At 44.6% G+C, this 25,352-nt stretch overlaps 2 protein-coding genes across 8 annotated transcripts in view; one reads left to right on the forward strand and one right to left on the reverse strand.

The window, feature by feature from the left end:
* Window positions 1-25,352, reverse strand: part of LOC143942631 (NACHT, LRR and PYD domains-containing protein 12-like) — a 1,996,551-nt gene that overhangs the window by 1,315,091 nt on the left and 656,108 nt on the right. The window lies entirely within an intron of this gene.
* Window positions 1-25,352, forward strand: part of LOC143942632 (NACHT, LRR and PYD domains-containing protein 12-like) — a 305,905-nt gene that overhangs the window by 245,776 nt on the left and 34,777 nt on the right. For 5 of the 7 annotated variants that reach the window (XM_077463990.1, XM_077463993.1, XM_077463992.1 and 2 more), the window contains one exon: window positions 19,846-20,010. The exons of the other annotated variants lie outside the window; for them this stretch is intronic. In XM_077463990.1, coding sequence (XP_077320116.1) covers window positions 19,846-20,010 — 165 coding nt within the window. The remainder of the gene's footprint in view (window positions 1-19,845; window positions 20,011-25,352) is intronic. 7 annotated transcript variants of the gene reach the window in all.

The raw sequence follows: 25,352 nt of genomic DNA on the forward strand, positions 1-25,352 counted from the left end.
TGTCATGAATGGTTCCTTGGAGCAATAGATACCGTCCATTAGGGTCTGCGATCTGTTTAGTGCAACTAAATGGAACAGATTTGCGAAAAGCCATGAGAACCCCCCTTTGTTTAGTTGAAGCATTTGCACTGAGCATCGAAGTACCTAGGATGGGAGGTCTCAGAAAAATGCGTCTCCTGTAAACAAGCAATGTCAACTTGTTGCTTGCGCAGATATTTAAAAACCTTCACCCTCTTATGGGGGGAGTTCATGCCCTGGACATTCAGGGACAACCAGTTAATTGTCATTGGGACAGCACTGGGTGACCATCAACCTGAAACCAGAGTACACACCCTGCAGACCCAGAGGGGAGAGAAAGGGATAGAAGCAGTGAAGAGGGAGAAGGAGGAGAGAAGTAACGTATCACATCAGAAAAAGTAGTAGAATCATGCAATGCTGTGAACATATAACTCTGTAACAGTAAGATTGCTATGTGTCGTGGGTTGAACATCCCACTATCTGGTCGGGTGTTGACTCGAACGTTAGTTCGGATCAAGTACCACATCATGAGGGTGCAGTGGTCCGTCGGAGACCACTCGGCTTAACTGAAACAATAACCATGTATATAAAAGAACATGTCAACAATGGCATATATATATAAACCCCAAGAACAAGTGAAAAACAAAAAAACAAAACCCATAAAGAATAGACTTCAGCATCCACCTTCCTTCTCCCACCTCCCCCCCCAAAAAAACAGGTTAGTGCATGTGATGACCCCCTGCCCATGAATAAGCAGCATGAACCCAGCGTCAGCTGAGTGGAACCTAAAATCAGGTGTGCCTATTAACCACGGGATGGGCGCAAGGCCTCACCCCATCCAGCCAATAGCAAGCAAGAGCCAAGTCCATATGGCTTGTACACATTCTTAATTCACACTATATATAAAAAAAACACAGGGGGGAGGGGGGAAAGAAAAAAAAAGAAAGAAAAATAAAAAGGGGGAAGGGGGGCAAGGTGTCCAATGCATCAGTATACAGAGATCCAGGCCATGGGGGGCGAGAGGAAAAAGTTCAAAAACAAGGACATTGAAAACTAAAATAATAAGTAGAAAAAAATTGACTATATTGGGAGAGCCAAAAAAAAAAATTAAAAAGGTAAAAAAGTGATGGGGTATTGAAGAAAGCATATGTAACTGGGGGGGAAGGCGGCAGTCATTACCTGAGTGCATCAATTGTCCAAGAAAAGATCAAGACAGTTCCCCTACCCGCAGTGGCGTAACTAGAACCTTCAGGGCCCCGATGCAAGAAACCATGAAGGGCCCCCCTGAACCCCAGCCAGGGCCCTTCCCTCCGAGTCCGGCAGTGGAACTCCAGGGCGTGGTCACAGGTATGACCTTTGTGAGCCCTGTAGTTCCATCACTGGCATCAGTAGTTTTTTTTATTATTTTATTTTTTATTTTTAGGTGCTCCATTGGGGGAATGTCCCTAGGCAGGATGGGGTCCCGGTCCCCAGAAGAGATGAGGTCCTTTTCTTCAGGGCAGATGAAGTTACTACCCCCAGGTGAGAAGGGGTCCCTGTCCCCAGGGGAGATGGGGGTCCCTGTCCCCACATGAGATGGGGCCCCTGTCCCCAGGGGGAGATGGAGGGGGTAAGTAATGGTGTGTGGGGGATGGGGTCCTTTCACTCACCATGACCAAGCTGCAGGCCGCGCACTCATCCATGTTGGCCTGGGCTCCATCCAGAGTGCTGGACGGGTGATCAGCATATGTAGAGGGGGCTGCATGGGCCCCCTGCAGCACAGGGCCCAGTTGCGGTTGTGACTGCTGCACCCCCTATAGTTATGCCCCTGCCTACCTGACATCTACAGCCGGCAAGGTGGGTCATTACAGTCCAGGGTTGAAGACCAGCACAGACTGTAATCAAATAAAGACTAGCTTACCACTTTTCAGAGTTATGGTCCGGAGGTGTTGTGCTCCAGTCTCCTGGTGGCATTAGTTGCAGCTTGTTCAGGAGCCCGATGCCTGCCTGCTGTGCGAAGGCAGGGAAAAAACAAAGCACAAACAAACTAACAAAAGGCAGAAGCAGCACTTTTCTAATGATGCCCGTCTGTAGAAGTTTCTTGAAACCTCTGAGCCTTGAGTGAGTGGAGGGCTTGGGATCCGTGCTGTGAGGATCTCGGTGGGGCCCGGGAGGGACCCGGGTGGGCCACTGCTGCATCGGGTTGAGAAGGAGGGAGGTCAAATTGCAGCTCCTGGAATTTCCGCCTCAGATCCGGCAAAGATGAGGCATGAAACTGACGTTCCAAATGATAAAAGGAGAGTTTAAAGGGGAACCCCCACCGGTAGCGGATGTTTCTGGCTTGCAGAATTTGCAGATAGGGCTTCATATTCCGCCTTTTAGCGATAGTAACCGGGGAAAGGTCTGCAAACAGTTGGAGGGAGTTTCCCTGAAATGTAATGTCCGGCAATTCTCTGGCCACTTGGAGAAGCCATTCCTTGGTTCTGTAGAAGTGAAATTTTATTTTATTTTTTTTCACACCTCTAGGGGGGCCATCAGTTGGCTTGGGAGCGAGGGACCTATGGATACGGTCGAATTCCAGGTGTTCCGTAGGGATATCGGGTGCAAGCTCCTGGAAGAACGCTGTAGCTGTACCCTGGAGGTCTGTAACGGTCTCCGGGAGGCCGCGTATATGCAAATTTCCTCTGAGGGCTCTATTTTCTGAGTCCTCAAGTTTGTCCTGGAGGGTTATAAGTTCCGCATTCAGTTTCTCCACCTCTTCCTCATGACCCTCCAGTACCGTAGTTGTAAGGTCCATCCGCTCCTCCAACTGATTAGTGCGGTGGCCTAGTTCTTTAAGACCCTTCACCAGCTCAGCTGACAGTTTGCGTGGTGATCTCGTCCCTTAATATGGTACGGAATTTCTGCAGTAAAACTTCAGAGTTAGTGTCCACCTGGCTTGTAAGGTTAGAGGGAAACTGTGACAGGCTATCGTCTGAATGCTGTGTGGTGTCATCAGGTTCCGGTGGTTCGGGCGCCATCTTGCCCTTCCCTTTCGCCTTCCCCCGGACTGGAGAGGATTTCTGTTGTGATCTGTTGTGGGGACAGTTCCGGGGCATATTATACATACCCGCCGGTTGCCCAATAGTGCATGCAGTGGTTGGGGAAGATGTGACAATTATTGTTAGCTGAATATGCCTTATCCGCCAAGTGGAATGTTCCGACGGCGCGGTGCTAGGGAATTATGCTGCCATTGTCCCTGCGACCGCGTATGCACCCCCAGTCAAGGTATATATAATTACATGTCCATCCCTAGGCCCTCCAGGGCCACTATATTCTGGTTGGGTGGTATGCAGTACAGGGGGGAGCAGGATCTGCCTGTGGGAGTGTGAAGGGCCTGTAATGGTGGACTGGGTGTACCAAGATGGCCACCGCCTACCTCGGCCTCCAGTGTGTCCTCCAGATAAGCGTGCGGCCTGATAGCGCTCCTCTGACACACAATGGGCGCGTGTGTGTGTCGCCGCTATCCGCGTGGCCTTCGGTACTCGAGCGCGGAGGCTCCAGTGTCCCAGTAGGCCGCAAGATGGCGGCCGGCGCTCACAAATTGAAGTAGGCCTCGGGCCCAATCGCGGGACTCATGGCCGGTCCGGAGCTGTAATACCGCAATGGCTATACTCCGGGGACTTGCGGGGAGTACGCTGAGGTGTCCGCCGGCCAGAATCCTGCCTATTAACGGTGGATGAAGAAGGATTATATCTCAGCCGGCGGAGCTCAGCAGAGATGCGTCCTCTTCCCAGTACTTCCGGTCTGCATTTTTTTTTTAAATTGCTCAATCCTTAACTTATTATTTCCTACAACCAAATCTTTAGAATTTTTGTGAATCACTAAACATCATGTTTTTCCCATTATCTACATTTCATACAGTTCTTTCCACAATCTTAATCAATAGTTTTTTTCTCTGAAAACTGTGTTCAGGGCTTAAATATTCATAAACATATACATGCAGCAATAAACTTAATTTCCTTAAAAGAACTTCTTTACAATCTGGCATTAATGAATTACCTTACTACTGCATGTATTCCTATATTCCATACATATGAAATGTATAAATTTCCCGATCATACTGAGACTTACTTCTGAGCCTAGAGATGTTAACCATTCCCATGTTACTCTTTCATTTAAACAAACACACTCACCCCTTGTTAGTATGATAGTCCTATGTGCGCTTAAAATAAAACAAGAGATGAATAGTGTCCTTTTAACTTAGTTGTTCATTACTTCTTGTAGCTTTTTGCCTTGTTCCTTGAATTGTGTGCTGTAGTGTGCTGTAGTGTCTTGCCTGTTGATCTATTCTTTGCCTTTTTTGCTTGGACCTTCCATTTTCAAACATCAAAATCCGACTTCCATATTAGCTCACCCAAAGTGTACATTTGCCTCTGTACCTACAATGGTGACTTTTTCAAATAACGTGAAGTCTTTGTTCCTATTTCAACACTTTTTCTTCTTGGTTAACAACCCAATATTTTCTTATGTGAGATTCTCTCACCTTCTTAGGAACTAACCTTGGTAGACATTTTCACGTACGTAACTAAATTACGTCTTCACAAAGTCCTGGATTTTCCAAAAATAACTTGAAGTATATCGTCCAACCTGCCTTGTCTTCGTAGGCTGTATCTTTTTTTTTCTGTGTACAGAGAGGTGAGAAAACAAAGAGAGAAACTCACCCTCGACTTCTTACTGGACCGTTGTCCACGTCTGATGCAAACGCCTCCTTCTAGTTTCTTTGATCGTTTTTTTCCCGAGACTTGATCAATCATGAAATTTGTGTTCATCTCCCCCCTTTGTCAAGGAGTGGGGAAAAAAAATTGACAAGTTCGACTGGCTTGCCATTCAAAGAAAGTGCAAGTAGAGTAGTGTAAATGTAGTAGAAACTCTACATACATACACTTCTTAGTAAAATACATATTACTCTAGTATTCTACTATACTCACAGGGGCGTTTCTTAATGAATGGCAAAGTCTTTGTGTAATATGTGATCAGTATCCCTTCTCCTAAAGGGTGTGTAGCGGAGATATCTATGTCTTCATCCAAAGCCGCATTTCCAACATACTTTCAGGAGTAGAAATTGAACAATCCTTCGTTCGTTCAATAGTTGGTTTATTTTTCAGAAAGATAAGCAAAAACAAGACTGACATCTGGTAATATATGGCATGATGATACCCTCAGAAGGAGGAAAGGGACATCTTGATCTGCATTCTCCAAAGTGTAGAGTTCTTTTTCTTCCCACCGATCCTCCCTCTCCATAATCCAACTCCATTCTTATACTCTTTCATGATGTTATGTCAGCATATCCTAATAACACCCATATTTGCATATATACCTAATATGGTCCAGTCTAAAGATAAGTAGCATAACTCCACTCATTGTCCTGACATAGTAACTCAAAAATAGAAGTACCTACTCAGCAAAACCACTCCTCTCTGTACTCTGTTGTTCTGTGACCTTCAGAAACCATTACTTATAACTTACATATATTTTCAGAAACTTTTATCGCTTAAAATATTAATTAACTCAAAAACTTCTAACAGGCACCAACCTCCTCTCCGCCCTCCGACAGGGACAACTGACCCATGTACCCTGTGTGGCTCACATCCTTAACCTGGTGGTGCAGCAGTTCTTGAGCAGGTACCCGGGCTTACAGGATGACATGCCCACCAGGTCAAGCTCAACATTGGCCATGCTGCAGCGGCTGCACATGCAGCAGAGGGCCATTAATGAGTACCTGTGTGACTACAGTACCAGGACAGGGTCAGGGGAGCACGGTTTTTTCTCACCATGCCAGTGGGGCATGATCAGGAATGCATGCACTGTCCTGTCACCGTTTGAGGAGGCCACGAGGATGGTGAGCAGTGACAGTGCATGCATCAGTGACACTGTACCTCTTGTCCACCTGTTGGAGCATACGCTGCATGGAATAATGAACAGGGCACTTGAGGCAGAACAGAGGCAGGAAGAGGAGGACTTCCTTGCCTATCAAGGACCCCTTTATCCAGACAGTGTTCCTGCTATTCCACGCATCACACAGGACGAGGAGGAGGAGGATGATTGTGTCAGCATGGAGGTGGAGGCTGGCACTCAGCATCAGTAGAAGTTTTGTTGGGGTGATTTACAGTCCCAAGAAACCCGTGGACTTGTACGTGGCTGGGAGGAGGTAGCTGCGGATCATGTTGTCCTTAGTGACCCAGAGGACTCCAGACCAAATGCCTCAGCTAACCTACGCTGCATGGCCTCCCTGATCCTGCAAAGCTTGCGGAAGGATCCTCGTATTCTTCGGATCAAGGAGAGGGACCATTACTGGCTGGCCACTCTTCTTGATCCATGGAACAAGGGTAAGGGTACCCAATCTTGCCATCGCAGAGGGAGCAGGGGATGAGACATCTCCGGGAGACATTGCAGAAAGGTCTGTGCAACGCGTTCCCAGAGACTGGGAGGTTACAAACTCCTGGTCCTGGACAACGTGTTGCTGAGGCATCGGTCAGAAGGAGCGGTGGAGAAGGTGGCCATCTGACCGATGCATTCAGACAATTTTTTAGTCCGAAGCCCCAAAGTATGATCGGTTCCAGCAACCATCGCCAGCGTCTGATTTTACATGGTGCAGGAATACCTAGGGGCAAAGTCAGACTTGGACACCTTTCCCACCAAAAATCCTTTGGCTTATTGGGTCTTGAGGATGGATCTCTGGCCAGAGCTTACACAGTATGCAATTGAGCTACTGGCCTGTCCTGCATTCAGCGTTCTTTTGGAACGCACCTTCAGTGCTGCTGGTGGCTTTGTTACCGATCACAGGGTGCGCCTGTCCACTGGCTCGGTTGATCGACTGATCTTCATAAAGATAAATCAGTCTTGGATCACCCACAGCTACCAAGCACCTGAAGCTGATGTAACCAAATAATTTTTTTTGAAATATCACATCCCTTCAAGACTACCTATGCTGATGCTGAGTGACTGTCCTGTTATGTTGACTGTCTATGCTCTTCCTCCTCCGCTGATATCTTGGAAGAACATTTTTGGTTCTGGGTGATGCCACCAGCCCAATTTTTCAGCCCCTGTTAACAGGGGCATGTAATTACAATTTTTGATGCAATGCTTTGCAGCAGGGCTCATTCCTACACTACAACTAGAGTATATGGGAGAGGTTGCAGTGTCGTGACGCCAGCCCCAGTGCCTAAGGCCCAATTTTTCAGCCCCTGTTTAACAGGGGCGTGTAATTACAATTTTTGATGCAATGCTTTGCAGCAGGGCTCATTCCTGCACTACAACTAGAGTATATGGGAGAGGTTGCAGTGTATAGGCCCAATTTTTCAGCCCCTGTTTAACAGGGGCATGTAATACAATTTTTGATGCAATGCTTTGCAACAGGGCTCATTCCTGCACTCCAACTAGAGTATCTGGGAGAGGTTGCAGTGTTGTGGCACCAGCAAGCAGTGCCTAAGGCCCAATTGTTCAGCCCCTGTTTAACAGGAGCATGCAATTACAATTCTTGATATAATATTTCACAGCAGGGCCCATTCCTGTGCCCACCGAGAGTAACTGCAAGGACTTATAGTGTTGTGGAACCAGCACCACCCACACAACCACCAAAGGCCCAATTTTTCTACCACTGTTCAACAATGGCATGTAATTACAATTCTTGCTATAATCGTTCACAGCAGGGCGCTCCAGCACCCACCAAGAGTCACTTTGAGGGCTTACAATGTTGTGGCAACACCAACACCTTGTTCCGCCATTTCTGCAGAGCATATAGGGCAGGTCCCTACTTTCAAACATTCAACTTACAAACGTCTCCTACTTGCAAATGGAAGGAGACAACAGGAAGTGAGATGAAAAAAGACAGATGGCAAAACAAATTATACAGGGGTGATAACCCTTCCCTATGTTTTTTTCCAAAAAGCTTAAAAATAGATTTTTTGACTGGAGCTACACTTTAAAAATGTACCAGTTCAAAATTACAAACAGATTCTACTTAACACAACAAACCTACACAGTCCCTGTCTTGTTTGCACCACCTGTATACTGCTGTTCTGAGTATATAGGGCCTGGGGGCCCCACGTCTTTCCTTTTTTTAATATGGGTACAAGGTTCCCCTTAATATCCGTACAAGACCCAAAGGAGCTGGTAATGGGCAGGGGGGCTACCCATGGCATTTTTCTCAATGATTTTCATCCATATTGCCGGAACCAGATATTACATTAAAACCGCAAGCAGTTTTAAATGACTTTTTTCCGTTAAATGTCATTTTGTGCAGGCGCTGTTCTAAACATGGGAAACACGTGCCACTTCACAGGCATACTATAGACCAGGGCTCGACAAAACCCGGGCACCAGGTCGCATTTGCGATTAGAATTAGCGACCTGGCGCCTGGGGCAGCACAGCTGGGGGTATCCTGTCTCTGTGGACCCCCCGGCGTTTTCGCCGGTGGCCGGTAATTGAGGCCACGGCTTTGAGGCCTTCTGTGGTCCTATGCTTCCTTCTGAAATCTGGCGCCCTCTTGTGGTGGCTGTTGGTATGGCAACCAGTAATGCTAATGGAGCTTTCCCTGCCTATTTTCATTGCGTGCCTATCTCCTTCCCTTTATTTAGAACCCCTAAACATTATATATATTTTTTATTCTAACACCCTAGAGAATAAAATGGTGGTCGTTGCAATACTGTCTGTCACACAACCATATTTGCGCAGCGGACTTACAAGCGCACTTTTTTTTGGGAAAAATAATTTATTTAATAAAAAATAAGACAACAGTAAAGTTAGCTCAATTTTTTTATATTGTGAAAGATAATGTAACACCGAGTAAATTGATACCCAACATGTCCTGCTTCAAAATTACGCCCGCTCATGGAATGGCGACAAACTTTTACCCTTTAAAATCTCCATAGGCGACGTTTAAATAATTCTACAGGTTGCATGTTTTGAGTTAGAGGAGGTCTAGGGCTAGAATTATTGCTCTCGCTCTACCGATCACGGCAATACTTCACATGTGTGGTTTGAACACCGCTTTCATATTCGGGCGGGACATTAAATTTTTTTTTTTTTCTTATTTTAGCTTTTATTTTGATTTTTTTCACTGTTCTTTTTAAAAAAAAAATGGTGTCACTTTTATTCCTATTACAAGGAATTTAAAAATCCCTTGTAATAGAAAAAAGCATGACAGGTCCTCTTAAATATGAGATCTGGGGTAAGAGAGACCTCAGATCTCATATTTACACTAAAATGCAATTAAAAAAAAATTGTCATTTGAAAATAAATAAATAAATAAAATTTCCCTCTAAGAGCTATGGGCAATGACTTGGAGACAGGTGGCGGGGGCTATCTTCCTCTCACTCGTCTCCATGTCAGGCCAGGGACAGATCGCCCGTTACGGACCTGGCTCCTAACTTTTTTAGCTGGCTCCTAGATTCCAAGCAAATTTGTCAAACCCTGCTATACACACCCCTCAGGCACGATATTTAACCACTTGCTTACTGGGCACTTAAACCCCCCTCAGCCCCAGACCAATTTTCAGCTTTCAGAGCTGATGCACTTTGAATGACAATTGCGCGGGCATACAACACTGTACCCAAATGAAATTTTTATCATTTTTTCCACAAATAGAGCTTTCTTTTGGTGGCATTTAATTACAGCTGGGAGTTTTATTTTTTGCTAAACAAACAAAAAAAATGCAAAAAAAAAAATCATGTTTAATAGTTTGTTATAAAATTTTGCAAACAGGTCATTTTTCTCCCTCATTGAAGTGCGCTGATGAGGCGGCACCGATAGGCTGCATTGGTGGTCACTGATAGGCATAGTTAAGGTGGCACTAATAGGCACAGATAAGGCGGCACCGAAGGGCACAGATAAGGCGGCACTGGTGGGCAAAGATGGGCACAGATAAGATGGCACGGATGGGTGGCACAAATGGGTGGCACGGATGGGTGGCACTAAGGGGCACTGATAGGTACCACTGATAGATGGGACTGATGGGCACTGATAGGTGGCACTGATAGGTGGCTCTGATAGGAAGCACTGCTGGGCACTGATGGGCGGCACTGCTGGGCACTGATGGGCGGCACTGCTGGGCACGGATATGTGGCACTGGGGTGCAGCACCTTTGTTGAGGCAGATTGTGGGCACTGCTTGGTGGCACTGTGGGCACTGCTGGGTGGCACTGTGGGCACTGCTGGGTGGCACTATGGGCACTGCTGGGTGGCACTGACAGGGGGGACACATTTTTTATTTATGTGGCAAAGCAGGGGGCATGTGGGCACTGGCAGGGGGCAGGTGGGCACTGGCAGGGCTGGCTGTGATCGGGACTGATGTCCCGATCACGGCCGCCGGTGATCGGCTCTTTTTTTTTCTCCTCGCGCTGTCAGCGCGAGGAGGAATAATAGCCGATTGCCGGCTCCGTTATATCACATGATCAGCTGTCATTGGCTGACAGCTGATCACGTGATAAGGGGTCGGGATCGACCCCTTTGCTCGGATCAGTGATCAGGCGAGTCTCATAGACTCGCCGATCACAGAGCACGTTGCGCGCGCCCCTCAGGGGGCGCGCAGGCCGCTCGTGCACGGGACAACGTCAATAGATATATATATATATATAAGATAGACTGGCTGTATATATATTAAGTACACTGCAGCTAACTGAATAGCCTGCCTGCTCAATCTAAATTACACTCTCTCTCCATCCACGCCAACAACACGCTACACTGGGCCGAAGTGCAGGCAGACATATATAGCATGGGGCGTGGACTTAGTCCCCCTGAGCCATGATTGCCTTTGGCCAATTATGGCTCTCTTAGCTGAGGGTGCTGGGATTGGCCAAAGCATGCACCATGACCGGCATGCTTTGGCCAATCATCATACAGCAATGCACTACGCTCCCACAGTGCATTATGGGGCTTTAAGTGGCGTTCGAATTTGGTGCAAAGGCCCCAATGTTCGAGTCAGTCATGTTCAACCCGAACATAAAGCTCATCCCTAGGAACAGGTATCAGATAGTAGAACACTCTAGACCATAGGTAAGGTCCTACTGCTGCAGGTGTGTTTAAATAGACCACTTGGTGCCATCTTAGTGGCAGGCATGTGCACAGCTGTGCGACTGCATGCGTGTGAGCACTGGTCAGGCTAACAGGAATTCTCTGTCTGTGTATAACTTTGCGCCTGGGCATTTTTCTTCTTTTTCTGACAGCATCCATGAACTCCACACTTAACGCATTCCTGGTATTTATTGCCCCTTTTGGATCCTCCCACTATCAGTGTAATTTGACCACACCCACTGTTCAATACAGTTCAGTGGGGGAGCTTGGTTGAGTTCTGCACCTATTCTTAGAGAGGTGCGGTCAGTGGGGTATGTAAATTTAATGATAAGTAAGGGGAATTTTAACCCCTTCACGCTGAGCGTATGCAGATGTGCGTACTCGGCTTCCGGGGGTTATACCGGGATGATGCCCGCACCTGCAGGCATCATCCTGGTACCGTTATTTTACAGCGCGCGATCGGCTATCCAGCCATAACAACCGATGCGGCTAGAAGCCGCTCGGCTGTAATGCCGGAGGAGCGGGAGGGGATGTCCCCCCTCCCGCCGCCTCCCACCGCTGTTACTGGTGCTCCCGCTCAATCGGAAGCACTAATCTCACATCCGCCGCTTCTGGCTGCTGGGCAGGGACTGGAATGAAGCATTAAGCGGCTTCATTCCAGTCTCCTAATAGTAAACACAGAAGCAACGCCATGACGTCACTTCCCGTTTACTCGGCTGCCAATGGCACTGGTTTTAAAAAAAATATATACACTATTCAAAATCGCCGTTTTCGTGATCTGAATAGGTCTAAAAGACCCCCGATCCCTCCATAAAGAGTATCTGTCACCACCTATTACTGTTACAAGGGATGTTTACATTCCTTGTGACAGCAATAAAAGTGATCATTTTTTTTTCCTTTTTTAAAAACAATTTATTCATTTTAAAATAAATAAAAAAAAATTTAAAGCGCCCGCCGTCCCCCGAGCTCGCGAAGCAAAGAAAACACATACGGAAGTCGCGCCCGCATATGTAAACGGTGTTCAAATCACACATGTGAGGTATTGCCGCGATTGTCAGAGTGAGAGCAATAATTCTAGCACTAGACCTCCTCTGTAACACTAACCTGTGACCGTAAAAATAAATAAATAATTAAAGCGTCGCCTATTGAGATATTTAGGTACCGTACTTTGACGTCATTCCACGAGTGCGTGCCATTATAAAGTGTGACATGTTTGGTATATATTTACTCGGTGTAACATTATCTTTCACATTATGCAAAAAAATTGGGCTAATTTTACTGTTTTTTTTTTAATTCATGAAATTGTCCCTTTTCCCAAAAAGTTGCGTTTAAAACACCACTGCGCAAATACCGTGTGACATAAAATATTGAAACAATCGCCGTTTTATTCTCTAGAGTCTCTGCTAAAAAAATGTATATAATGTTTGGGGGTTCCAGGTGATTTTCTAGCAAAAAATATGGATTTTAACTTGTAAACACCAAATGCCAAAAATAGACTTAGTCATGAAAGGGTTAAATAAATAAATTAAGTGTTTTGACAAATGGTACATGATAAATAAAAGGGTAATGTCTAAATCTATGTATAATGAATCGCAGTGCCTCCAGCCACTTATGACAGTTTATAAAAAGATGTGAACTCTGTTCAGACAATCGGTAATATACCACAATAATTTCCTGAGTTTGTTAATCTATCTTACCAGTGTATAAATATCTCTCAATTAAATTAATACGTAAATTAATTGTATTAATATACAAATATAATTATGCAACTTCATACAAAACCAGAATTTCTGGTGATTAATATTTCATACACATTACCAAAGACATCAACTCCACAATAAAAAAATTTCCCTAATATTTGAAAAATAACACAAGGGTAGCCCCAATCTACTATGTTAAAAAGGGTGTGGTTAATCACACCTTAAATTCAAAAACACAATATCTCTTGCTGCTCGGAAGACAATTTTCTGACTTTCTCCAGCCGGAAAGAAGTCAAAATATGTCTTGCGGAGCCAACAGATAGATATTATCAATTTAAAAGAAGTCTTAATTTGATAGGACTACCAGATTGGATTGGGCAATAAATAATTTCCCTGGGACCACAATAGCCAAATTAGTTGCAATACAGGTTGATCTTAATTTCACCCACACAAGGCAAGACAAATAATGTGGGAATTGTTAAATACTAAACTACCCTTCACACAGCACTTGATAAGATTAAAATATAAACAGTAAAATATGATTCCTATAATTCTCGGGAAATTTTTTTTATCAACGTTTATATGGTCAGTATCTCATCAGTGTTTAAAGGAAAAGATGTATATTAGATTTGTCCTAACAGCAATGTCCAACGAGATAGGGAGTGGTCACTTATTACCAAGCTTGTGTTTGTCCAGAGAGTGTATGTCAGCGTGTGGATCTGTGGTCCTCGGTCTCTTGAATCATGTGTGTGTCTTTTTGTATGATACAAATTGTTGGATGGTTACCTCCCTCTCCTCATGTTTACCATCTTGTGATTGGTTGGTTCAAAATATGGGAGGTAAATATGCGAGGTAAGTGCCCTAATTCTCACCCGCCCATCTGTGATCATGGTAAAGGTGTAATCAGAATATGATGTCTAGTGTTATTATGAAATGTATTTTAATATGTTTCACATTAATATAATATGGTGATCACTTGCCTTATGCCCTGTCATTTGCTGTCCCCATCTTGTGTACCTTGCTGGCTATAAAAAATGTATACCTAACCAAAAATATTGAGATTGACAGAGATTTATGGAATCAAACAACACCACCTTTTAACCATAAAAGAATGGTGCCCAATCCTTGTCCAATACATGGATGACTACAATACACATTGATTTTTACAAAATGTGTTTCAACATTACAATTAAACATAATATATATATATGAGAGAGAGATAGAGAGAGAGAATGAATGAATACTCTTGGTTCTGTTTCTGTCAGAAACCATGAACCAGACCGAGACAGCAGTACAATTAAATCATACTTGTTGATTAATAAAAAGGTAAATAGAATAAGCGTAGTCCAAGCATAGCCAGAGTCCAGTAACCGGATCGAGTAGTCAGCCAGGCCAGAGTTCAGTAACCAGATCGGGTAATAAGCCAGGCCAGAAGTCAGGGATCCAAGTAGAGGAACAGGAAGCAGGATAAGGAGCCAGAAGGGATGTCAGCAAGCCAGTCTTTAAACAGGAATGCAGGAGATGGTTTCTTGTGATGTGACCAAGGTGAAGGCAGAGATGAAGTGAGCTGGACAGCTTTAAGTAGGCAGGTCAGACAAGCAGGATCAGGAACAGCTGGGTAACTGTGGAGAGAGATGAGAGCTGGCAATTAGCCGACAGCTGAGCAGCCAGCCCAGAGAAGAAAGGACTAAGCTAGCCCTGACAGTTTCAACTTGTGGTGGGTGTCCTTCTGGTGTATAATTAACCAGGCGTCTTCTGCCATTGTCTGGGGAAAAGCTGAGTCAACACTGGGTTCTTACTGAAGAGATGATCTCACATTTTGAAACAATGGGGCTATTTACCCTGGCTTTCATTTAATCAAAGGCCTTAATATCTGGATCTCAAAACACTAGTTTGACCATTGTCAGTTGGTTTTGTGTAAAGTGGCACCATTGTTCAGGTTACTCTGTTTCAATATAAGGTTTGTATTGACCTCAACCCTCCACTGGAGAGGATGAGATCCTGTCAACAATGTTAAATGGACCTCTCCAGGACGGTAGGAATTTCCGTTCTTTGACCTGGTTCCTTGCGAAATTGTAGTGATATACCTTGTCCCAAATTTCATACTCCTTGGTGGACTTAAGATCATAGTATGTTTTATTTGTGTCTCTTTCAATATTTCGCTGGGCTAAGGAGAATGCATTTTGTAAGTGTTTCTATAAATCCTCTATGTATTGGTGAGTTGTGGTGGCATTGACCAAATTATGGTCAGTGTTGCAGTTCAATAGGTGTTGGGGCAGGACCATCCACCTTCCGGTCATGAGTTCAAAGGGTGACATTTTCATGACCATATTTGGGGTTGCCCTTAAGGCCAGCAGGACTAAGGGAAGCTTTACATTCCAGTGCTTGCCTCCTTGATGCAGTGTAAACTGGGATTTGGATTTCATTAACCCCTTCCCGACCAGCCACTGCAGTTGTACTGTGGCAAGTTGGCTCCCCTGGGGAAACCAAAGTAACTGTACATTGGTTTGCCTTTTGACCACTAGGGGGTGCGTGCCGCCAGAGGCGCGACGCCAAAGCCAATGCACTATGACCACTGGGCACCCGCGATCGCTCCACACAGGGACAGAATGGAGAGCTGTCAATGTAAACAGACAGATCTCCATGCTGTCAGGGGTGAGGGGAGCGATCTGTTGTTCATATTAAGTATGAACAACGATCGCTCTCCTCACCCAGTCAGTAACCTCCCCCTACAGTTAGAATCACTCCCTAAGGAACACAGTTAACCCCTTTATTTGTGGGGAAAAAAGGATGTACATTTTTTTTTGGGTACAGCATCGCACGACCGCACAAATGTCAGTTAAAGTGAAGCAGTGCCAAAACGCAAAATATGGCCTGGTCATTGAGCAGCCAAATCTTCCAGCGCTGAAGTGCTTAATAAATGTTTTGCTATATTTTTTCACTCCATTGGTGGTACCATTAAAGTCCTTCCAATTTAGTGGGTTAGGGTTTTTTGTGTGGTCTATTGTTCAGGATGAGGTACCGGACATACACTGTCCAATTTCTGAGGGTTCTCCAGTAGGACCCTCCTCCCATTAACACCTTTTCTTACACATTTTTCTTATTTAATTACTTTTCCTGGAGTTTTATAAAGTGATTTATTATAAATGATTCCAATAAAGAGAAATTAGTTCCATTCATGTAAAGCAGTGTTTCTCAACCTTTTATGGCACTGATGGCTGCACTGATATGAGACACTGATAGGAGGCACTGATAGGCTGCACTGATAGGCTGCACTTATATGAGGCTCTGATGGCAGCACTGATAGGAGGCACTGATGGCTTCACTGATATGAGGCATTGATGTCTTCACTGATATGAGGCACTGATGGCTCCACTGATATGAGGCACTGATGGCTGCACTGATATGAAGCACTGATGGCTGCAATGATAGCAGTCACTGATAGGCTTCACTGATCGGAGGCAATGATGGCTGCACTGATAGGAGGCACTGAGGCTGCACTGATATGAGGCACTAATAGGCTGCACTGATATGAGGCACTGATGGCTGCGCTTATATGAGGCACTGATGGCTACACTGATGGCTGCACTGATAGGAGGCACTGATAGGCTTCACTGATATGAGGTATTAATGGCTTCACTGATGGAGTCACTGATGGCTGCCCTGATAGGAGGCACTGATGGCTGCACTGATATGAGGCACTGATGGGGCATTGATATGAAGCACCGATGGCTGCACTGATATGAGGCACTGATGGCTGCACTGATATGAGGCACTGATGGCTGCACTGATATGAGGCACTGATGGCTGTACTAATAGGGGGCACTGATTGCTCCACAGATAGGAGGCACTGATAGGAGGGCACTGATTGCTCCACAGATAGGAGGCACTGATGGTTGCACTGATAGGAGGGCACTGATGGCTGCACTTATAGGAGGCACTGATGGCTGCGCTTATGAGGCACTGATGGCTGCACTGATATGAGGCACTAATAGGCTGCACTGATATGAGGCACTGATGGCTGCGCTTATATGAGGCACTGATGGCTACACTGATGGCTGCACTGATAGGAGGCACTGATAGGCTTCACTGATATGAGGTATTAATGGCTTCACTGATGGAGTCACTGATGGCTGCCCTGATAGGAGGCACTGATGGTTGCACTGATATGAGGCAATGATGGCTGCACTGATAGGAAGCACTGATAGCTGCACTGATAGGAAGCACTGATAGGAGGCACTGAGGCTGCACTGATATGAGGCACTGATGGCGGTACTAATAGGGGGCACTGATTGCTCCACTGATAGGAGCCACTGATAGGAGGCACTGATGGCTGCACTGATATGAGGCACTGGTGGCTGCACTGATATGAAGCACTGGTGGCTGCACTGATATGAAGCACTGATGGCTTCACTGATAGAAGGCATTAATGGCTGCACTGATATGAAGCACTGATGGCTGTGCTTTATATGAGGCACTGATGGCTGTGCTGATATGAGGCACTGATGGCTGCACTGATAGGAGGCACTGATATGAGGCACTGATGGCTGCACTGATAGGAGGCACTGAGGCTGCACTGATATGAGGCACTGATGGCTGCACTGATATGAGGCACTGATGGCTGCACTGATAGGAGTCACTGATAGGCTTCACTGATAGGAGGCATTGATGGCTGCACTGATATGAGGCACTGATGGCTGCACTGATATGAGGCACTGATGCCTATATTTAAAAAGGGATCAAAGTCTTTACCAAGTAACTATAGACCTGTTAGCTTAACTTCTATAGCTGGGAAGATACTGGAGCATTTAATAAAAGACCACATCGACGAGTTCTTGCTGAACAAAAACACTTTAAGCAACAGACAGCATGGATTCATGAAAGACAGAAGTTGTCAGACAAATCTGATTTCTTTTTATGAGGTGGTAAGTAAAACCTTGGACAGAGGGGTGGCGGTGGAAGTGGTATACTTGGACAGAGGGGTGGCGGTGGAAGTGGTATACTTGGATTTTGCAAAAGCATTCGATACAGTTCCGCACACACGGCTCATGTGTAAGGTAAAGTCTACAGGTTTGGAAATATCAGTTTGTAAATGGATAGAAAATTGGCTAAAAGAAAGAATTCAGAGAGTCGTGGTTAATGACTCTTACTCTGAATGGTCTAAGGTTATCAGTGGTGTACCCCAAGGTTCAGTGCTGGGACCCTTACTTTTTAACATCTTTATAAATGATATTGGGTCTGGGATCAAAAGTAACATTTCTGTCTTTGCAGATGACACCAAGATATGCAGTGGAATAACGTCCTCACAGGATGTCTCCAATATACAAGCCGACCCCAATACTCTGTCTAATTGGGCGACTATGTGGCAGATGAGGTTTAATGTTGAGAAATGTAAAGTTATGCACTTGGGGGCTAAGAATATGCATGCATCATACATGCTAGGGGGAGTACAACTGGGGGAATCCATAGTGGAGAAGGATCTGGGGGTTTTGGTAGATCATAAGCTCAATAATAACATGCAATGCCAAGCTGCTGTTTCCAAAGCGAGCAAAGTCCTTTCTTGTATTAAGAGAGGTATGGACTCCAGAGAGAGAGATATCATTTTGCCCCTGTTCAAATCATTAGTAAGACCTCATCTGGAATATGCCGTTCAGTTTTGGGCACCAGTTCTGAAAAAGGATATCGAGGAACTGGAGAAAGTGCAGAGAAGGGCAACCAAACTGATAAGAGGCATGGAGGAGCTCAGCTATGAGGAGAGATTAGAGGAACTGAATTTATTCACTCTTGAGAAGAGAAGAATAAGGGGGGATATGATCAACATGTTCAAACATTAGGGGTTCATATAGTGAACTTGGTGTTGAGTTGTTCTCTGTACGGTCAACCCAGAGGACACAGGGGCACTCCTTACGTCTAGAGGAAAAGAGATTTCATCTTCAAGTACGGAAAGGTTTCTTCACAGTTAGAGCTGTGAAAATGTGGAATAGACTCCCGCCAGAGGTGGTTCTGGCCAGCTCAGTAGATTGCTTTAAGAAAGGCCTGGACACTTTCCTGATGGTACATAATATAACTAGGTACTAACATAGGTAAAGTTGATCCAGGGAAAATCCGATCGCCTCTTGAGGGATCAGGAAGGAATTTTTTTGCCCTGCTGTAGCAAATTGGAGCATGCTCTGCTGGGGTTTTTTTTGCCTTCCTCTGGATCAATTGTGAGCATAAAATTGGGTATTTGGATTGTACGATTATTTTTTATTTTATTTATTTGTTTTTAAAGTTGAACTGGATGGACTTGTGTCTTTTTTCAACCTGACTAACTATGTAACTATTTAACTGATGGCTGCACTGATAGGCTTCACTGATAGGAAGCACTGATGGCTGCACTGATAGGAGGCACTGATAGGCTGCACTGATGGGGCATTGATATGAAGCACCGATGGCTGCACTGATATGAGTTACTGATGGCTGCACTGATATGAGGCACTGATGGTGGTACTAATAGGGGGCACTGATTGCTCCACTGATATAAGGCACTGATGGCTAAACTGATAGGAGGCACTGATGGCTGCACTGATATGAGGCACTAATATGAAGCACTGATGGCTGGGCATGCTGGCATGTGTAGTTCCTGAGCAGGCAGGACTCACCTTCTTTTCAGGGAACTGCAGCAGGCATTTTCACACATGGCAGGCACTTCCAGGACATCTGAGGTGTGCAGAAGAGGGGGAGGAGCTGGGAGATGGGAAGACACGGAGCCATCGCTGGTCAGTCAGTCCTCTGGGCTGTGCAATAGGGGCCATTCCATTGACAGGACCCGGGGAAGCTGCTGCCAGTCTGACAGCCCCCTCGCACAAGGAGCAGACTGCTTCCCCATTGCTAGCACAGTCCCACACAACATGGCTACAGCAACCCACCGGGGACTGTATGTGTGCAGGAGGCAGGACTCAGGATACAGAGAACTGGACATACCCTCTGCCCGTGGTGCACATACCCCCAGGGGTTTATGTACCATAGGTTGAGAAACCATGATGTAGAGAATAGTTACATTCATTCCTGGGGAGAAATTCATTTTCTTCTGGTAACATTCTTCTCTTCTTCTACAGATTGGATAAGAATCACCTGACAGACAGTTCCTGCCCCCACCTGGCATCTGGAATAAGAAATAACCAGACACTGAGGACACTGGACCTGTATGGGAACAATCTGGAGGGTCCTCATTTCAGGGATCTGATGGAAGCTCTGACAACAAGCCGGATAGAGGAATTAGAGTGAGTATAACAGGACTGACTGAGACAATAATATTCTGGGACAGTTTTATATTTAAACCACATAAATAATATAGAAATATGAGAATGTCATCAAATTCTATGTTTAGGTTCCATAAATATCCAATCCTGGATATGTCCTAACTACAAATAATTATGGAGATATATTTAATCTCCTGGTTGTGTCTATATATCACCAATATCAGACAGTTCTCTAAAGCTGGATATAACATTTAATAAAATGAAATATCTGCACTAAAAAACTTGAAAAACTTTTTGAAAATCGAATGAATTAAATTTTATAGATCCCTACACTTAGTGACAAAATGTGTGATGAGACAAACGAGAAATCTGCAACCTACAATGTGTCCGAATACCAGCACTTGCTGAACATTTCACAAATGAATGTAGATGTGATAACTCCACCAATAGTGATCAGATATAACAATTACATTTACTACAAAAATGCACTTTCATACATGTGAGCAAGGGGAGATCTCCTGCAACCTATTCACAGCTACTTCAATCTACACTCATCAACCACTTTATTAGGTATCCAAAAAAACTGTCAATGACAATCAACACTGCGCTATCCCCAGAAGTTATATACAAAAAGGAGCTGCTAACACGATCACAAGGATATACAATAGTGAATAAATTCCAAATGTTAAATTATAGTGTAGCGCTATATAAAAGAAAAAAAATATATTAAAACCACTTAGTGATGTGACAATAATGTATAAGTGTCAAGATTAAATAACATTCCGTAGTGCTTCCCAGACTGCACCACGCTTACATGAAATAATGAAAAAATATGATAAACCAAAGAAATCAAATATTGTGAAAAAAGTCCAAAGAATTTATAATATGAAAAAATCCAAAGAATTTATAATATGAAAAAAGTCTATTATTTGATTCAAATTAAATCCAATCCACCCGTGAGAGGGAAAGAGCCATCCACCTTCTTCCTATGAAGACCACATGCAGGCACCCTGTGGTATATCCATCACCAAATAGGATGTAGGCTTACCAGATAGAATGGATCCAAGCGAATATACATTCGAAGGATCAATCAGACTTCAGAATACTCTTATATAGAGTTTATCCAACATAAAAGACTCTCCAAGGAATTTTCAACCAAGTACTCAAACGATGGGAAAATCTTCCGCTTTAAACTTCAACGCACATTGTAGAACTTGTGGATTGCAGGTCACCGATCTCCAAAGCGAGGCACTCCTCTTTCCGTAATAAGAGTCCAAGGTCAATCGCAGGGATGGACAGGTGCAGATGAACCAGTTCAATTTAAGGCATACCTCCCAACTTTCTGTAAAGAAAAGTTGGGAGGTATGCCTTAAATTGAACTGGTTCATCTGCACCTGTCCATCCCTGCGATTGACCTTGGACTCTTATTACGGAAAGAGGAGTGCCTCGCTTTGGAGATCGGTGACCTGCAATCCACAAGTTCTACAATGTGCGTTGAAGTTTAAAGCGGAAGATTTTCCCATCGTTTGAGTACTTGGTTGAAAATTCCTTGGAGAGTCTTTTATGTTGGATAAACTCTATATAAGAGTATTCTGAAGTCTGATTGATCCTTCGAATGTATATTCGCTTGGATCCATTCTATCTGGTAAGCCTACATCCTATTTGGTGATGGATATACCACAGGGTGCCTGCATGTGGTCTTCATAGGAAGAAGGTGGATGGCTCTTTCCCTCTCACGGGTGGATTGGATTTAATTTGAATCAAATAATAGACTTTTTTCATATTATAAATTCTTTGGATTTTTTCATATTATAAATTCTTTGGACTTTTTTCACAATATTTGATTTCTTTGGTTTATCATATTTTTTCATTATTTCATGTAAGCGTGGTGCAGTCTGGGAAGCACTACGGAATGTTATTTAATCTTGACACTTATACATTATTGTCACATCACTAAGTGGTTTTAATATATTTTTTTTCTTTTATATAGTGCTACACTATAATTTAACACTTTATTAGGTACACCTGTTCAATTGCTTGGTAATACAAATTGCTAATCGGCCAATCGCATGGCAGCAACCTATGCATTTAGGCATCTAGATGTGGTGAAGAAGACTTGCTGAAGTTCAAACTGAGCATAATGGGGAAGAATGGAGATTTAAGTGACTTTGAACGTTGCACGGTTGTTGGTGTCCAATGGGCTGGTCTGAGTTTTTCTGAGATTTCCACATACAACCATCTCTCGGGTTTACAGAGAATGGTGAGAAAATAGCCAGTGAGCGGCAGTTGTGTGGAGGAAAATGCCTTCTTGAGGTCACTGGAGAATGGGCAGACAAGATGATAGAAAGGCAATAGTAACTCAAATAACCACTTGTTACATCCAAGGTATGCAGAATACCATCTCTGAATAAACATATTGAACCTTGAAGTAGATGGGCTACAGCAGCAGAATACCACACCGGGGGCCACTCCTGTCAGCTAAGAACAGGAAACTGATGCTCACCAAAATTGGACAATAGAAGATTGGAAAAACCTTGCCTGGTCTGATGAGTCTGGATTTCAGCTGCGACATTCAGATGGTAGGGTCAGAATTTGGCGCATGGATCCATCCTGCCTTGTATTACCTGATCAGGCTAGTTTTGGGATATTTTCTTAGCACACTTTGGGCCCCTTAGTACCAATTGAGCATGGTTTAAATGACACGGCCTACCTGAGTACTTTGCTGATCATGTCCATCCCTTTATGACTACAGTGTCCCCCATCTTCTGATGGCTCCTTCAGGATAATGCCCCATGTCACAAAGCTCCAATTATCTCACCACTGGACAATGAGGTCCCTGTCCTCCAATGGCCTCCACACTCACCACATCTCATCCAATAGAGGGCCTTTGGGATGTTGTGGAGCGGGAGATTGGCATTATGGATGTGCAGACGACAAATCTGCAGCAACTGTGTGATGTTATGTCACTATGGAGAAGAATCTCTGAGGAACGTTTCCAATGCCTTGTATCTATGCCACCAAGAATGAAGCAAAAAGGGGTCCAACCCGCTACTAACAAGTGTACCTATTAAAGTGGTCGGTGAATGTATATAACATATAATGTGCAAAATTACATAAACAGGAAGAGCAACAAAGTTATCTTATAAAATTTGCAAACATCAAGAGAACGTTCATAAATGTGAAAAAGCAGATTTCCTACAAACCATTCACCACTACTTCCATCTCCAATCACCATACAGTGACTTGTGCAGTAACAGAAATAATAAGTCCCAAAGGTTCATCCAGATGGTTTAAATCAATACTGATCAGCTGCCACCTCTTTGCAGCAACTTCAATCCACCTCCACCACACCAGTGAGCAAACAGGTCACTTACCAAAAGTAGGGATGAGCCGAACACCCTCCTGTTTGGTTTGCAGCAGATCGTGCGAACACTCAAAAAATTTGGCAAGAACACACGAACACTGTTAAAGTCTATGGGACACGAACATGAATAATCAAAAGTGCTCATTTTAAAGGCTTATATTCAAGTTATTGCCATAAAAAGTGTTTGGGGACCCGGGTCCTGCCCCAGGGGTTATGTATCAATGCAATTTTTTTTTTAAATAGCCATTTTTTCAGAAGCAATGATTATTTAATGCTTGAAGTGAAATAATAAAAATGAAACATTCCTTTGAATAGTTTGCCGGGGGGTGTCTATAATATCCCTGTGAAGTGGCACATTTTTCCCGTGTTTAGAACAGTCCCGCAGCAAAATTACATTTCTAAAGGAAAAATTGTCATCTAAAACTGATTGCGGCTGTAATAAATTGTCGGGTCACGGCAATATGACTAAAACTCATTGAAAAAAAGAGCATGGGGTCCACCCCAGTCTATTACCAGGCCCTTTGGGTCTGGTATGAATATAAAGGGGAACCCCGAACCAATATTTTTAAAAAAATTGCGTGAGGATCACCCTAAAATCCATACCAGGCCTCTTCGGGTCTGATATGGAAATCAAGGGGAACCCTGTGCCAAATTTTTAAAAAAATGGTGTAGGGGTCCTCCCAAAATCCATACCAGACCCTTCAGATCTGGTATGGATTTTAAGGGTAACCCTGCACCAAAATTTAAAAAAAGGCGTAGGGTTCCCCCTCAAAATCCATACCAGACCCTTATCTGCGCACAGAACCTGGCAGGCCACAGGAAAAGGGGGACAAGAGAGCACCCCCCTCCTGAACTGTACCAGGCCACATGCCCTCAACATAGGGAGGGTGCTTTGGCGTAGCCCCCCAAAGCACCTTGTCCCCATGTTGATGGGGACAAAGGCCTCATCCCCCACAACCCTTGCACAGTGGTTGTGGGGGTCTGTGGGTGGGGGGCTTATCGTAATCTGGAAGCCCCCTTTAACCCCCAGATCCTGGCCTCCCCCTGTGTGAAATGGTAACGGGATATAAATCCCCTACCCCTACCATTTGACAAAAAAAGTGTAAAAATTTTAAAAACGACAAGACACAGCTTGGGCACAAGTCCTTTATTAAAAAAATTAAAATGTCCCATGAAGTCCATTCATCTTCTATGAAGCCGCGACAGACCGAAAAAAAAAAAAGCCAAGACCATTCCTCTTCCATGGGAGACTCCCGCCATGTGATGCTTCTTCTCTTGTGACAGTTGTTATATAACTTAGGGTTGGGCCACCCAGTGACATAGATGAGTGACCCCACCCCCTCTGATGCCACGGGCAAGCCATAGGGAAGTCCCCATGGTGTCAGAGGGGGCAGGGTCATCCGGTGACATAAACAGGTGCCCCTGCCCCCTCTGATGCCACAGGAAGCCATAGGGAAGTCCCTGTGGCATCAGAGGGTTTGGGGTCTCCTGGTTACATCACTGGGTGGCCCACCCTCAGTTATACAAGAACTGTCACAGAGAAGAAGTGTCACATGGCGGGAGCCTCCCATAGAAGAGGGTCGGTTACGGATTTTTTTTTTCTTTTTCGGTCCATCACGGCTTCATAGAAGAAGATGAATGGACTTTGTGGGACATTTTTTATATTTATTTTTTAACCACTTGCCGACCAGCGCACGACGATGTACGTCGACAGAATGGCACGGGCAGGCAAATGGGCATAAATGTACGTCCCTTTAAATTTGCCGCCCTGCCATCGGGAGCGCACCGCTGGCAGCGCGCTCCCGCGCTGGTCGGGACCTCCGTGAGTCCGGTCACGGGACCCGCGGACTCGATCGCCGCGGGCATCCCCGCGATCGTCTCACGGAGCGGCCGAATGGAGAAGTGCCATTGTAAACAATATTTCTCCATTCTGCCTAGCAACTAGTGACACTGATCTGAATGAATGAATAAATGAAATACTTGTATAGCGCACAATGCG

Source organism: Lithobates pipiens, unplaced genomic scaffold (assembly GCF_037356315.1).
Source record: "Lithobates pipiens isolate NorthernLeopardFrog02 unplaced genomic scaffold, aLitPip1_a1.2 Scaffold_30, whole genome shotgun sequence".
NCBI classification, from domain to species: domain Eukaryota; kingdom Metazoa; phylum Chordata; class Amphibia; order Anura; family Ranidae; genus Lithobates; species Lithobates pipiens.